Consider the following 14,055-nt stretch of genomic DNA (forward strand, 5'->3'; position numbering starts at 1 on the left):
AGATATCTGAACGACAATTCGCTGAATCTCGTACCCGCTGGTGTATTTGAAAATCTTCCCCGATTAAGAATTCTGTAAGTTTATGTTACTTCATCGATCAAAATGATTTGATGACATATTTCATTTATTACAACATACATGTATAATTCTTAGAGAAAATTGTATTGAAAATTTCACTTCCATGTCACCTTATTTTTTTTGAAGCAATCACTCAATTACTAGTATCTTCACATAGATCATTGATATTCAAGAAATTTAATTGTTTATATGACATTTCTACCATTCTATTGTAGCCACAAATCTGTTAATAAATTTAAAAAAAGTATGTATTTATGCTACAGAGCAAGTGCAGCTCCATGACAAAGAGATATCTAGTGTAGAAAAACGATACTTACGAAATGTTTAAATGATCTAATTTTACAGGTTGCTTTCTCATAACGGCATAATGAATATATCATCGAATACATTTTCTGGCCTTCCAGCTCTCTACGGTTTGTAAGTATTTTACTGGATTTGGGAAATTGTATATATACTTATTATTAAATTACTACAACTTGATGTTTACAAGTGCCGTGAACCAGAGATTTAGAAACGGTGCAACTCATACGTCTTTAGTCCAATCCAGTAACTGTTCTTTGAATGTGTATAATGAATATTTTGTTCCTTCTCTTTTTGTTTCCTGTATGTAAACGCATATGAATAAGTCGATTATATTTTTTTTCATTTCCAAGGGGGGTCCACACTTTACAGCGTTGCTTCTTAGTGGACCCCCCTCATTTCCATTTATGCTCAATATTATACTGTCTTTTGTTTTACGAAGTAAGAATGCTCGTCAGTACAATTGTTTTTGTTTTGTATTACTTCATATTACTTTGTATTATGTTTTGAATGGAAATGGAATAAAGAATTTAAACTGACAAAAATCTTTGAAATACAGAAATAGCATATTCCGTCAAAAAGTTTTATCATGAGAACATGAGCGGTTGTAATAAGGACTGACAAATCTAGTAAGAATCACAACTAATTCCACATCGAATATATTCCCCGATACACTGTCATACGTTTTCATTTCATCATTCGAAAAGTATCATATTCTACTTTAACATGTTTAAAGTCGGTGGCAATTTAATTGATAGGTTTTCCATTATCAGAAATGATAAGTGTGTTATGTTTTCGTATAATTCTCCACTATATTAGATAGGTCAATGAAAACTATAAGGAGAGGTGCAGGATAATACTTAATCATTAAAGACAACGAAATTTAGATAAAATAACAAAGTTATTCAAATCGAAATTACGTACATTAATGCTTACAGCTATATGAGAATACTGGGATCCGCTTCATAAAGAGTTAGAACTTTGGTTGCTTTGCAATTATTGTATATCTATCCCTTTGTCCTTCATTTTACTACACTGTAAAAACTGTGGTGTTAAAACTGACACCAATTGGTGTTAATAGAGGACCACACCCTATAGGTTTTAAATTAACGCCCTGGAGATTGAACATAACACCAAAGAGTGTAAATGTAAGAACCATAGGTGTTGTAATAATACCTATAGGTGTAAAACTAACACCACCAATTTAACACCGGTGTAAAATAACTCGTGTGGTCCTCAATGTACACCGGTTAACACCACAGTTTTTGCTGTTAAGGCTGCTGTGGACTGTTATGGTATTTACCATACTTACAAAGGTATCACCCTAGCAGGTCTTTGTGAAACTGGTCCAAATGTCAAATACATAATATATAATATTCGTTTTTTTGTCCTAGGAATATGAGTAACAACAGCGTCTCTAACTTGGAGCCAGGATGTTTCTCGGAATTAAAATCGCTTTCATGGCTGTAAGTGACATAGCCTATCAAATGCATCATTACATGATTCATGTTAAAAAAGGGTATTATGAATCTTGATGAGCCTATTGTAACTTTATTTAATCTGACTCAAATGCTAGCTCCTGAAACATAAAACGTTTTACATCTATTATACTTATTTATATTGTCATGTTCGTCTGGTACAGTGAACGGGAATTCCAAAATGTATATATTTATATAATATATAAATATAATATATACATATTATGTATATTCTTGTATTATGAATTGATGAGCTCGAGGACGTTTCCTAAGTGAGAATTAACTTTTGGTGATTAAATTCGATTTTCCTCTTGGTACGGCGCTTCAAACTCCGTCATATAACAATCTTAGAGTGAGAATACATCAAATATCTATCAAAGTATGAGTAAAGTATGTCAATGATTCCCCTCTCATGCCCCTGCATCTCAGGATCTATTGACAGTAAACGAGCTGTGTTTGAAATGAGCCTCGGAGAAATATATGTATATATATTTTTTTAAACGCAATGACCGGTGATGAACTGTCATGAGTATAGTATAATGACTGATCATGGCTTTAAGAGAGGGACGGTTTATCAATTAAGAGGGATCCAATGTCGCCACTTAATTTATAAAAGAAAACCCCATAAAAACAGTTATACGGACATTACAGTAATTACCTACAAAATTTACATTTGAAATAGTACAAAAGCCCTCCGCTATGTGACGTCATGCTCCTGTATGTAATTCTTACTAATGCCCTAAATGCTTTAAGGTGTGTAATAATTTTGTACCATTACCCTTTTAAAAAAAAACCTGCAGATTCATATACGCCAATTATATAACACATCTCGAAACAGGAACATTTGTTGGCTTGACTAGATTGGAAGATTTGTAAGTATTCACAAGATTTGTTGGGTTTCAAATGCACTTGATGAGAGAGAGAGAGAGCATAAAGGGGTTGGAATATACTTTATTAAGAACGAATGATGCAAAGTATATCAGGGCCCTTTTGTACAAAGAGGTACGATTGATCCGATCAATCGCAACTATGGACGGCCAGCAACGTCAACATCTATTATGCATGTTTGTTCAAAATATTTTCTAGCCGTGATGTATGTTCATGTATTCATTGTTTTCTTGAAAATTCACTGCGCTTCTCTTTGCATAAAAAGGACATTGTGCAATTTTTTCGTAGAAAAAATTATGACACTAATGGATTTCCGTAGAGTTACGATTGATCGGATTAATCGTAACTCTTTGTACAACAGGGCCCAGGAGTTATCTATGAAACATAAATATCTCATGAATAAAAGACCTGGCGATCCAACATATGCAATGGTTTTAAATAAGGAAGGTCCGATTGGCATAAGAAAATCTTCCATTGGGTTACGTTTACTCCTAAAACAAAGCAGTCAAATTGACTAGATCGGTAGTCAACTGATATGTCAAGTCACCTTTCTGACATATATTCTAGTCAGAAATCAATCTGCAAAATATTAAAAAATGAATAGAATAAAAGTTGCACCCAGCTGACCCGATTAACTAGTAATTTGATCGATTTGTTTTTTAGAGTGTCGCATATTAGTGTTCCTGTGATCATATAAACCATATATTAACCTGTCTTCCATCATATTCATTCTGTTATAAAATCAGAACCCTCAAGGACAGCAGTTTATATAGCCGACAGATAACAAGATTTCCATTCAAAAATTTATTTGAAATGCTCACACCTATTCTGATCAGAGAATGACTGATATAAGTATTCTTTCTTTCCAGAAACCTAAGCTTCAACCCCATCGAGGCCATTGAACTTGGAGCATTTGATAACCTTAAAAACCTAAAGCATTTGTAAGTAAATACCTCCGGTAATATGTGCAATATAAATGTATCGGTAAAATAGTTATGTTATATCATAAATTCATATACTGAAATTGATATTTTTACAATTTCAGACATCTGGTTGATTTAAAGCTAGTAAATTTGCAGTATGGAACATTCAACAACATTAAGACATTGGAAAAACTGTGAGTATAGCAAGTTTAGTTTATGCTACTGTCCTGCCTCATGTCAGAAAAGCAACATCAACATTTTATCATATATATATGTATTACGATTAGATCCTGTGCATTATTCCCTTACCAAGATATGTTTGTCTTTGACATGTAAGTTCATAGATAATTATGACCATCACGTACTTAAACCTTACTTTACTTGCTCTATAGATTATATTATCAGGATTGATTTTCAAGAATTCATCCCTAGTATGAAATGTACTATAATCAAGACAGATTGCGAATGACAAACTTTCTGGTGACACGGCATTTTCTCCTGCGACAATTGTTCCGGGCTTCATTTTGTCTAAGATAAAAGGGTTAGGGTTGCACTAGGGTTTCATTTCAGGTTTAGGATAGGGTATAATGTTAAATCCAGGGTTGACGTTGGTAATTCTATTAGTGTATGGAATTCACAGCAAAGCAATTGTCATCGAACCTAATTTCTTTGCGGGTAAGCCTGATTGAACAGAAAGTTGGATACAATGACGTGAAATTAATTATCTTAGACGCTTCTTAATAATCGGCTTCATGAATAATTATTGGTCTCTCTCTCCCAGGTCTACTGACGATTACAGACTTTGCTGCCTGTTCAAAAACATAACGTCGTGTTCCATCATCAACCCAACTCCGTTTGACTCCTGTTCCCGTCTCATGCCGCACGACGCCCTCAGGTACGCCATGTGGGTCATTGGATTCGGATCATTATTTGGGAACAGCATGGTGATTTTCTTCCGACTTCGAAACGGGAAATTATGGAATAACAACGTTCAGAGACTCTTTATTTCAAACTTAGCGATAGCGGATTATCTGATGGGTATTTATATGCTAGTTATTGCATCCATGGATCTGTATTACGGTGAACTCTACTATCTAACAGCATTGACCTGGCGAGAGTCTAACCTCTGCAAACTTATTGGTTTTGTGGCCCTCTTATCAAGCGAGGCTACTGTTTTTCTTCTCGCACTCATCACCCTTGATCGGTTTCTTTGCATCACTTTTCCCTTTGGCACCATCAAGTTTCGCAATACATCCGGACGGGTCAGTTTGGTCCTGACTTGGCTATTGGCATTGGTTCTTAGTTTTTCACCTATTCTCCTCGGCAACAGTGTCAAGGATTTCTACGGTTTTTCCGATGTCTGTGTGGGCCTGCCTTTCAACCGATATTCGACAAAGAGTGGCTACATCCAGTACGATGCAACCGAATCTCTTTACATTTTCATCGAAAGCACAGAGACGGAGCATCGACCATATTGGACATATTCCATTGCATTATACCTAGGTGTCAACTTGGCGGTGTTCGTCCTCATCTTTCTTTGTTACGTCATCATATTCCTCCAGGTCAGAAAGTCGGCTCAAATTGTAAAGTCGGAACGTCAGCAGCGCGAACGAAAGATGACTATTAAAATGGCGCTGATCGTCGGGACCGATTTTTGTTGTTGGATGCCAGTCATCATCATGGGGATCTTGTCACAGATAGGATTGATCGACTTACCGGTATCTCTGTATGCATGGGCGGTGGTTTTTATCTTACCAATTAATTCTACCTTGAACCCATATTTGTACACATTTGCTGCTCTCTGTACTTGCAAGAATCAAACTAAATCACCACTTTCTCGATCCATTGTAGCGATGGGTAACACAGTTGCTAAACGGATGTCATAGTGGAACATGCAGACTTTGATGTTGCTCATGATTGTCAATAACCATGACAACTGATATCATACACGATATTGTGCGATTTTCAATCTGAGGAGATTGTAAATTCAAGGTTTCCATTCAATCTTTACTACGGTAAAGCTTTCTTTTCCCCAGGGGGGGGGGGTGTTATATAGAAGAAGAATTGCAAGAGCAATTACATTCATTTATTTAGATATTTCCCCTTTAAGGATATTTTGGAATGATTAAGAATGTTCCAGAAGGCTCTATAGTACAGCTGTGTTACACATGAGTAATCTTTGAATAATCTTTGTTATCTCTGGTATGTCCCACGAGAGACAATACAGACTGCTAAACAATAGGGATTGCTTTACAATAGACTTGTATAGTTAGTGTAAATAAACAATAGGCTTAGCTAGTTTGTTGACATGTTAATTTCACTGAAGGTCATTCAAGAATGTTTTTGAATTTTGATTGTTCCAGAAAGAAGGAGAAGGTTTTTTTTAAGACAATACTAGAAGTACATGTATCTAGAATAGTTGAAATGTGTATATATAAGATGACAGTTTCTTCAAGAATCATCATATCATACCAGATCACTTCATCAGATCAGTGCTAAGAGTTTCACGCCAGACTTTATGTCAGAGCAGATTTTATTTCCACCTGGAATAATAATCTTCTGTGGAATTATTTGCACGCCATCAATGAACTGACAATGAACTGAAATAATGACATGGATAAGAAAGTGGTTTTTTAAACAAATCCAGAACATATTGAGAGAGGAAAAACTTACTGAATTAAGGCTTAGATATAGATCATTACAGTCCATCGAATCGATATTGCATTTAATATGGATTATTGGTGGATCACTGGCAATTGATTTCATGGGTCAGATCAACCTCTCCAGCCGAACATTTCGCATGCGTTAATATGTACACATCATAATATGCAATAAATTTGAACTCGTTTCTTTTTTGTTTCTTTTGTTCCGTTTGTTTACTTCTTCTACACAAACGATATGCCTCTCGCACACGATGTAAGGGGCATCATGTTTTACTTTCCCCAGAAATGGGGGATTACATTTAAATTCCGGGGGACCACTTCCATTGATGAGTGGATACCAAGCACGACCATGGGGTTCCGAAAAGTACCCTAAACAAGGGAAGCAATTCTTTTCCAGATTATGAAAATGCATCTCTTAACAAGTATTTGGCTTGTGAAACCCTACAAGTATTTGATATATATCCCTTTTCTTCAGCATTTTAAACATCGTTTTTACACCCTTATAACGTTACGAAGGCCTATACGTAACATACCTGCCCACTCTGTCCCCTTTTACGCGTGGTCGCTCCTGGTATCAACTAATCGGTGGAAGTGGCCCACCGGGCGTCCTCTCGAGCTCTAGGAGTCAAATGTGGCTTTGGAAAGTAGTCCTCAATCGGATATATCGCTGTTACCATAGTAGCAACCAGAATTTTGCACACGAAACGCATATTGAATGTTTCCGTCGCAGAAGCGAAACGAAGAAAAATCTCATGTCACACAATTTGCATTGCAGGACAGAGTTTTAAGACCATGATGACAGGCCCAAAAAGTCTCTTCCAAAATCAACTACCGTTGTAAATAAGCGTGTGCGTCCTCAAACGAAAGGTCGGGAATAACTGATGTCAACGACACGGCTCTTTCCTTTCACGCCCCTACACACACTCATGTAGACGTTCATCCCTTTTTCCCAATTTCCCAATGTCAGATCATGGACCCTAATAGAACTAGTTAGATCCATGGTCAGACAATGTACATTAATTTTATTTTCAGATATCAAATTGAAAATTGTTTTCATAAAATCATGATGCTTGATATCACATTTTTTACTTGATGGACGAATTCCGCATGGCCCAAAATTATTAAATTTGAGAAAACTGAGCATAGGCTGAATGCGACGCAGAGACGGTTATCAAAATCAGGCTAAAAAATCGCTATTCGCGTCTTAATAATTATCGTTCATCCTATATTGTTGTGTGTTTCTTTTTCTTCTAATTTTTTTCACCGGGGTTCATATTCCCTGAATCCGCTCCTGACCCAGTTATTAGACCAAGACGAAATTGGACCAAATGGGGATTGGACCAAGTGGGTATTACACTTAAATGGCAATTGAAAGAAGTGTATGTTAAACGAAGTGGCATTTAGACGAAATGGATCTAAGATAAAGTGGCTATTGGACGAAATTGCTCTTAGACTAAGTAGTGGCTTTCGCCGGTGTTGCTCTTAGACTGACTGGCTATCTGGCGAAATGACTACTGAACGAAATGATATTGGACCAAAAGGAATAATACGACGTTGTCAATGGACAGAATGGCATTGGACGTAGAAGCAACTCACCCCACACACACACTCTCAAACAAACAATTAAAATACTTGACCTTGTCTCTAACCTAATACAGTACCTATGGTACCGTAATCATTAATCAGTACTCCATTATCATCGTCATCATGGTCATACAATTTATTCAATCCAATTCAATCTATTTTTTTTCATCAGGTACAATACAAATGCACAAATACATACCAAAATAGATTATCATATACAAGTGCAAACAGAATATACGGCAAAAACAACAAATAGAATGATGGTTTGTGACCCCTAAGAAAGCAGAGCTAAGAACAAGGACCACCGAGTTAAAATTCACAGTAAAGATAAACAATAAGTAATAATTACACTAAGTACACCAATGCAACAGCGCAAAAAGGGAGGTTATTTAATGGAGGGGTCTTTCAATGAAATAAAACAAATAAATGACTGAATGTTTTTTTCAAACACATAGACCGGGGGCTGGGAGAGTTTATTCAGCTGATCGGGTACGTAAGGTGTGATGGTCCCATCATGTTGGCATGATATTAGTGAAGAAAATGTGTTGCTGCCGGGTCATTTCCTGCACGGAAGGCCCAAAGGAACCCATTTTTGTCGGCCATCTTTGATTTTTCATGAAAATCAATTATTTTCATATTTTTGCACAGACAATGGGAAAATATTAAACAAATACGCATTGTATAATGATTTAGATAGCAGAAACGATTGCAATCGTTTCTGGACGGTCCGGTTAATATTTTTGGAAAAATATGAGAATAAATGCTCAAATTTCCATGTTTTTGGTCAAAAATTTGCATGTGCAATTATATTTTTTTCTTATCATTAATATCAACAACTAATGCAAAATGTAAAAATTCAGCACGAAAGAGGAAATATTAACGGGAACATTGATTTGCTTCATTACAGTATTAATGTCTTAACTTGCTTAGATAAAGAGAATATACCTCCAATGTATTCCCCGATATTGCGATAAAATGACACCAAAAAGCAACCTCTGTCACTAGTCACACTGGTGATACCGACTTCAATGCGCTCGCTGTCATGCCTTTCAAAAGAGTACAATAGACTCAATCGGTCCTAGACTCAATCGGTCCTTGCCTCAACTGGTTTGGTGTGACTAACACGCATAAATACATGTAATGAGCGTAGCGATAAAAAAAGTTGTATATTGCAAATACGGGTATGAGGGCAAAAGGGGTTTTCTACCTAGTTAAAGCAACTTTTTATGTTAATGAAATAAGTTGGAAAAGTTAGAGGCATTATTACTCTGCATATCGCAAGCAATTACATTCGGGCAACATAGTCCAGCAAGAGCCTGACGAATGTACCCCACCCTTATCCTTAGCTTGACTATTAAAATACCTTGCTTGTGGAACCCTTAATGTTTGGCTAGATTTTAAAGTCACCCCCCCCCCTTTCCGTATTTGCAAATTTGTGGAAGAAAGTATGCAAATTTAAAGCCCCCACTGAGACAAATAGGTGTTTCTGCTAAATATCAATCCACTTCCATTGTCTTAAAACCACACGGAGACGAAAGAGTAGCCTTTCCTCTATCGGTAACAGTACCGAAGTTCTGTCACAATTAAGCCTACCCCCCCAAAAAAAAATAACTGATACCAATTCTTGTAATGGCATTATGTTTAGTTTAGAAAAAAAGAGGCTTTGTGTTAGTGCAGTAGGGAACATTTGATATAATGCAAATTACTGGGGGGGGGGAGTAAAAATACGTCACGGTAGTTCATATGAGTGTGATTTGAAAGTGTAACACCGACAACATTGCAATAATTCAAATGGGGTAGTATGATGCTATTATATAAAGTAATCAAAATTGATGTAGAAACATAATGTCGTAACTTAGAACATAAATGGATCTTGATCAGGGGCGTCGATCCATTTTTCAGATTGGGGGGGGGGGCAAAATCATTAACGTTCCAAAGGCGCTCGATCGTAAAAACATCCACCCACACACACAAATTAATGCGAGCGCGAGCTAATTTTTTAGTATACTGACAGGAAAAGCGTGCCTGTTTAGGACCGTTTGTAGTAACTCATGAGGAGGATACATATGTACGAGTGCCGAGAGTGAGCTGTAAATTCTTTATATTCTGACCTGAAAATTTGATATTCTAAGAATTTCTGGTACCAATGATTAAGATTTGTATCTAAAAGAAGAATAGATCCGAGCGCGAAGCGCGAGCTGAAAATTTTGATATTTTGATCTGAAAAATGACAGATTAATGGCCGTTTTTGATAAAGAACAAGATATAATTATATCCAAGCAAAGATGATTGCAAATCGGAGCAGGAGTTCTTTTGAGGCCTAGAAATGAAAACGGGACATTTACATTCAGCTATTTAATCATGAAAAGTATGGGTTTTTGCTACAGAAATGATGCGAGCGCGAAGCGCGAGCTGAAAATTTTAATATTCCAATCCGAAAAGCGGACATCATGATTTTGAGCACGATTTTAAACAAAGAACGAGCTTGGTATCTCCATCTCGCTTGCTGACATTACAATTTTTTTTAATGCATATCCGGAATTATTGGGGGGCAAAATGATATGTTTGCCCCCCATATTTTCATTGGTGGGGCGATCGCCCCCCTGCCCCCCCCAGGATCGACGCCTCTGAATACAAATAATACGAGATTTGCAAGAGAGATGTTTGTTTATTGTCAACCCATGTAATAAATGTAAACATCGGGGGATGAGATGGGACATTCCTTTTGTTCGAAAAAATCATATACTTGGTTTTCTCAAGATTAAGGAATAATTTGTTGAAAGCAAAACCATTTGTTTAATTGGTGATAGCCTCAAGACCAAATGCCTGCGAGACCGAGGGTCCTAGGGATCAAAGGCCCGCGGGAACGACTTTTTCCCCATTCATGAGGTGTCGCGGTCGAGTGGTTTAAGGCGCCTCGTTGCAGCGGCGTAACAGGTGCCTGTTATCAGAGGGGAGGGGACAGAGTTAAATATTTCCCAGTAATTCCGTCTAGAATTAGTGGCATAACTAGGATTTCAGTTAAGGGGACAGCAGTGAGCACGGGAAGCGCGTCCAGGGAAGGGGGGGGGGGGGTGCAGGGAGGGGAGTGTACCCCCTCCCCTCGAGAAGCGTGGAAGGTCAGACGTTCCTTTGAATTGTTCCTTATCTGCTCTCGCTCATCTCTATGCGTCCTCTGCCTGTTATCGGAAGGGGGGGTGGACATTTGCGGAAGCTCCGACGTTTATTTAAATCGTTTATTGTCTGCACCCGCTCTTCTTACATTTTGTGCCTGAAATGGAAAGGGGCACAGCCCAAATATATCTCGCTAACTAAGTCTATTGTGGCGAAGCTAGGATTTAATTCAAGGGGGCGACAGTCAGCACGGGAAGAGGAGCGGGAGCACGTAAGGAATAATTCGAAAAAAAACGTCAGAGGTTCCGTGCTTTGCGCGGGAAGGAGAAAATTCTTCCTTGTAGGAAGTGCCTTTCGCGCGCTCAGTATTAAGCGTTTCGCCACTTCGGGTGCTCTCTACCTCCCCGTAAAATTATATCCTTCTGGACTTAGCTACCGGAATATTTTGGCTCTACCCCCCCCCCTCCCCGAAAACAGACAGAGTATTTATTAAGATGATGAGCGGGAGCAGACAAGGAACGATTCACAGAAACGTCGGAGCTTTGCACCCCCAAGGGAGCGCGCTTTCCGTGCTCACTACCGCCCCTAAACTGAAATCTTAGCTATGTCACTAATTCTAGACGGAGTTAACGGGAAACATTTGGCTGTGCCCCCTTCTTCCTCTGATAACAGGCATACGCCGCTGCAACGAGGCGCCTTAAACCACTCGGCAGATGAAGGAAAATAATACAAAAACACAAAAGTTGGTCTCAAGGGCCTTCGGTCAAATGTTCGGACCCCGTTAAATTTATCCAATTCAATGTTTGCTAACAAGATAAAGTATGTTTTTACATGAAATTGAAACAGTGGTATCATCAGCAAACAGAGAAAATTTAAAACTTGAAGAACAATTTGTAATGTTATTTATGTAAACAGGAAAAAGAAGTGGGCCTAATACAGATCATTGTGGAACTCCACATGAAAAATGACTAAAATGGAATCTGACACCATCGATCACCACAATATTGATTTCTGTGTGATGAGTAACTATAAAAAAAAACAATGGGGTGGGACCCCTCTGAGTCCATAAAATTCTAGTTTTTCTACCAAAATGTGTTGAATAATGGTGTCAAAGGTCTTAGATAGGGCAATAAATACACTTACGCAGTAATTTCTCATGTCTATTTTATCAGATATCACACTAAATAAATTCAGTACACCGAGAGAGAAATTCTTACGGAATCTAGACTGCAGGGCTATTAAAATGTTATTGATGGGAATAAATTTGTAAAGTCTACTGTGAACTATTTTTTTCTAACAATTTGGAGAAGGGCAATAATGCAATTGTTCTGTCGTTAGTAATGTCATGTTTGTCGCCCTTTTTGTTAATTGGAATTGCCTTAGCTTTTTAGGTTTGTCGGGAAAAATACACAGAGCTGGTGTTTAAGGACAAGTTTACTCCAACAAAAAGTTGAATTGAATAAAAAGAGATAAATCCAACAAGTATAACGCTGAAAATTTCATCAAAATCGGATGTAAAACAAGAAAGTTGTGACATTTTAAAGTTTTGCTTTATTTCAAAAAACAGTTATATGCACATCCTGATCGGTATGCAAATGAGGAGACTGATGATGTCATCCACTCGCTATTTCTTTTGTATTTTATTATTTGAAATGTAAAACATTAGAACTTTCTCCTCGGTGTCAAGTGAGACAACAACTAATTCATCATGAACATGAGGAATTGGCATTGTTTAATACTACATGTATATGGTTAAGTCAAGGTGGTCATTATTGTCGAATCTGTAAAAAATTGAATATTGTATAATTCAAACAATAAAACAATGAATTAGTGAGTGAGTGACATCATCGACTGTCTCATTTACATGTCACTGAGTTGTGTATATCACTGTTTTGTGAAAAATAAGCGAAACTTTAATTTGAGATAACTTTCTTATTTTACATCCGATTTTGATATTTTCAGCATTATGCTTGTTGGATTTTTCTCTATTTATTAAAATCACATTTTCTGGGGTAAACTTGACCTTAAAGGTCAAGTTCACCTCAGAAGATTGTTGATTGTAATCAAAAGAGAAAAATCAGATTTTGATTTTTGTTATGTTTGTTGGATTTTTCTCCTTTTATTCAAATTTTGTTGGGGTGGACTTGTCCTTTAAATTAACATTGGTATTGTTTGCAGTGTAATTTCGGGATTAGGGAAGGATTATATTACCCATTTTCTCAAAACATGTAACATATAGTAAATAAAAGCTCACTTCTGTACATGTCATGAATGCATTCGAACACAAACTCAGCCTCACATACACTCACATGTATAGATGCATGTCGATGATAGAATTAATGAATTATATTATAGAAAATAATAATGTTAATGAGTATAGTTGAAAATAAATAATTATTCAAGCTTACACCTTAAATAATAAGTAGAGAAATGGACGTGGTTAACATGGTTATGTTACAGGATATAAGAATTTGTCATCTTTCATTAAAAGCGCCATATCCTTGTTGTAAGGTGCGTAAAAATCGTCCAAAATCTGTTTAGTTTCTGGAAGAATCTGTTTCCTCCTTCTGTTCACGTTCTTCTTAGGAGCGTAGATGATTTCATTCTCTCTCTCTTCGCTCAGTTGTCCTGCGAAAAATAACAATTCCATGAACCATAACCAGGGTGACCAGATTTCACAAAATTAAATACGGGACAATTAACATACAAAGCACGCTGCACGAGCGGATCAACAGAGCCAGGTCTTTAAAAAATCAACAAATAAGGCTACACAGTGTTAGACCTGCCAAAAAACTACAACGAAAAAGGAACGGAGGGTAAATGAAAGAATGAAGGAGAGAAAGAAAAGATATTAATTGAGAGGAGAGAAAGAAGAATGAAGGGGAAATGAAATAAAGAAAATAAAGGAAACAAAAGAAAAATTTAAAAGAAAGAAAGTTAGAATAAGAGAAGCATGAAAGAAGGAATAAAAGAAAGAAAAAAAGGTGTCCGTCATTCTTTGAAATGAATAAAGAAAGGAAGGGAATT

At 36.9% G+C, this 14,055-nt stretch overlaps 2 protein-coding genes across 2 annotated transcripts in view; one reads left to right on the forward strand and one right to left on the reverse strand.

The window, feature by feature from the left end:
• Positions 1-4,466: 4,466 nt before the first annotated feature.
• Positions 4,467-5,553, forward strand: LOC121424218 (G-protein coupled receptor GRL101-like). Its single transcript, XM_041619826.1, has one exon. The coding sequence runs from the start codon at positions 4,543-4,545 to the stop codon at positions 5,551-5,553; it is 1,011 nt and encodes a 336-aa protein (XP_041475760.1). The 5' UTR covers positions 4,467-4,542.
• A 7,578-nt stretch (positions 5,554-13,131) lies between these two features.
• The window catches only part of LOC121424478 (carbohydrate sulfotransferase 15-like), a 46,079-nt gene continuing 45,155 nt past the window's right edge, over positions 13,132-14,055 (reverse strand). Inside the window, exon 8 of the mRNA XM_041620176.1 lies at positions 13,132-13,656. Coding sequence (XP_041476110.1) covers positions 13,478-13,656 — 179 coding nt within the window. The 3' untranslated portion in view covers positions 13,132-13,477. The remainder of the gene's footprint in view (positions 13,657-14,055) is intronic.

This window comes from Lytechinus variegatus, chromosome 11 (genome assembly GCF_018143015.1).
Source record: "Lytechinus variegatus isolate NC3 chromosome 11, Lvar_3.0, whole genome shotgun sequence".
NCBI classification, from domain to species: Eukaryota; Metazoa; Echinodermata; class Echinoidea; order Temnopleuroida; family Toxopneustidae; genus Lytechinus; species Lytechinus variegatus.

Bases quoted from the DNA above. Each gene is read 5' to 3' on its own strand.
- LOC121424218 (XM_041619826.1), top strand. From the start codon at position 4,543: ATGCCGCACGACGCCCTCAGGTACGCCATGTGGGTCATTGGATTCGGA.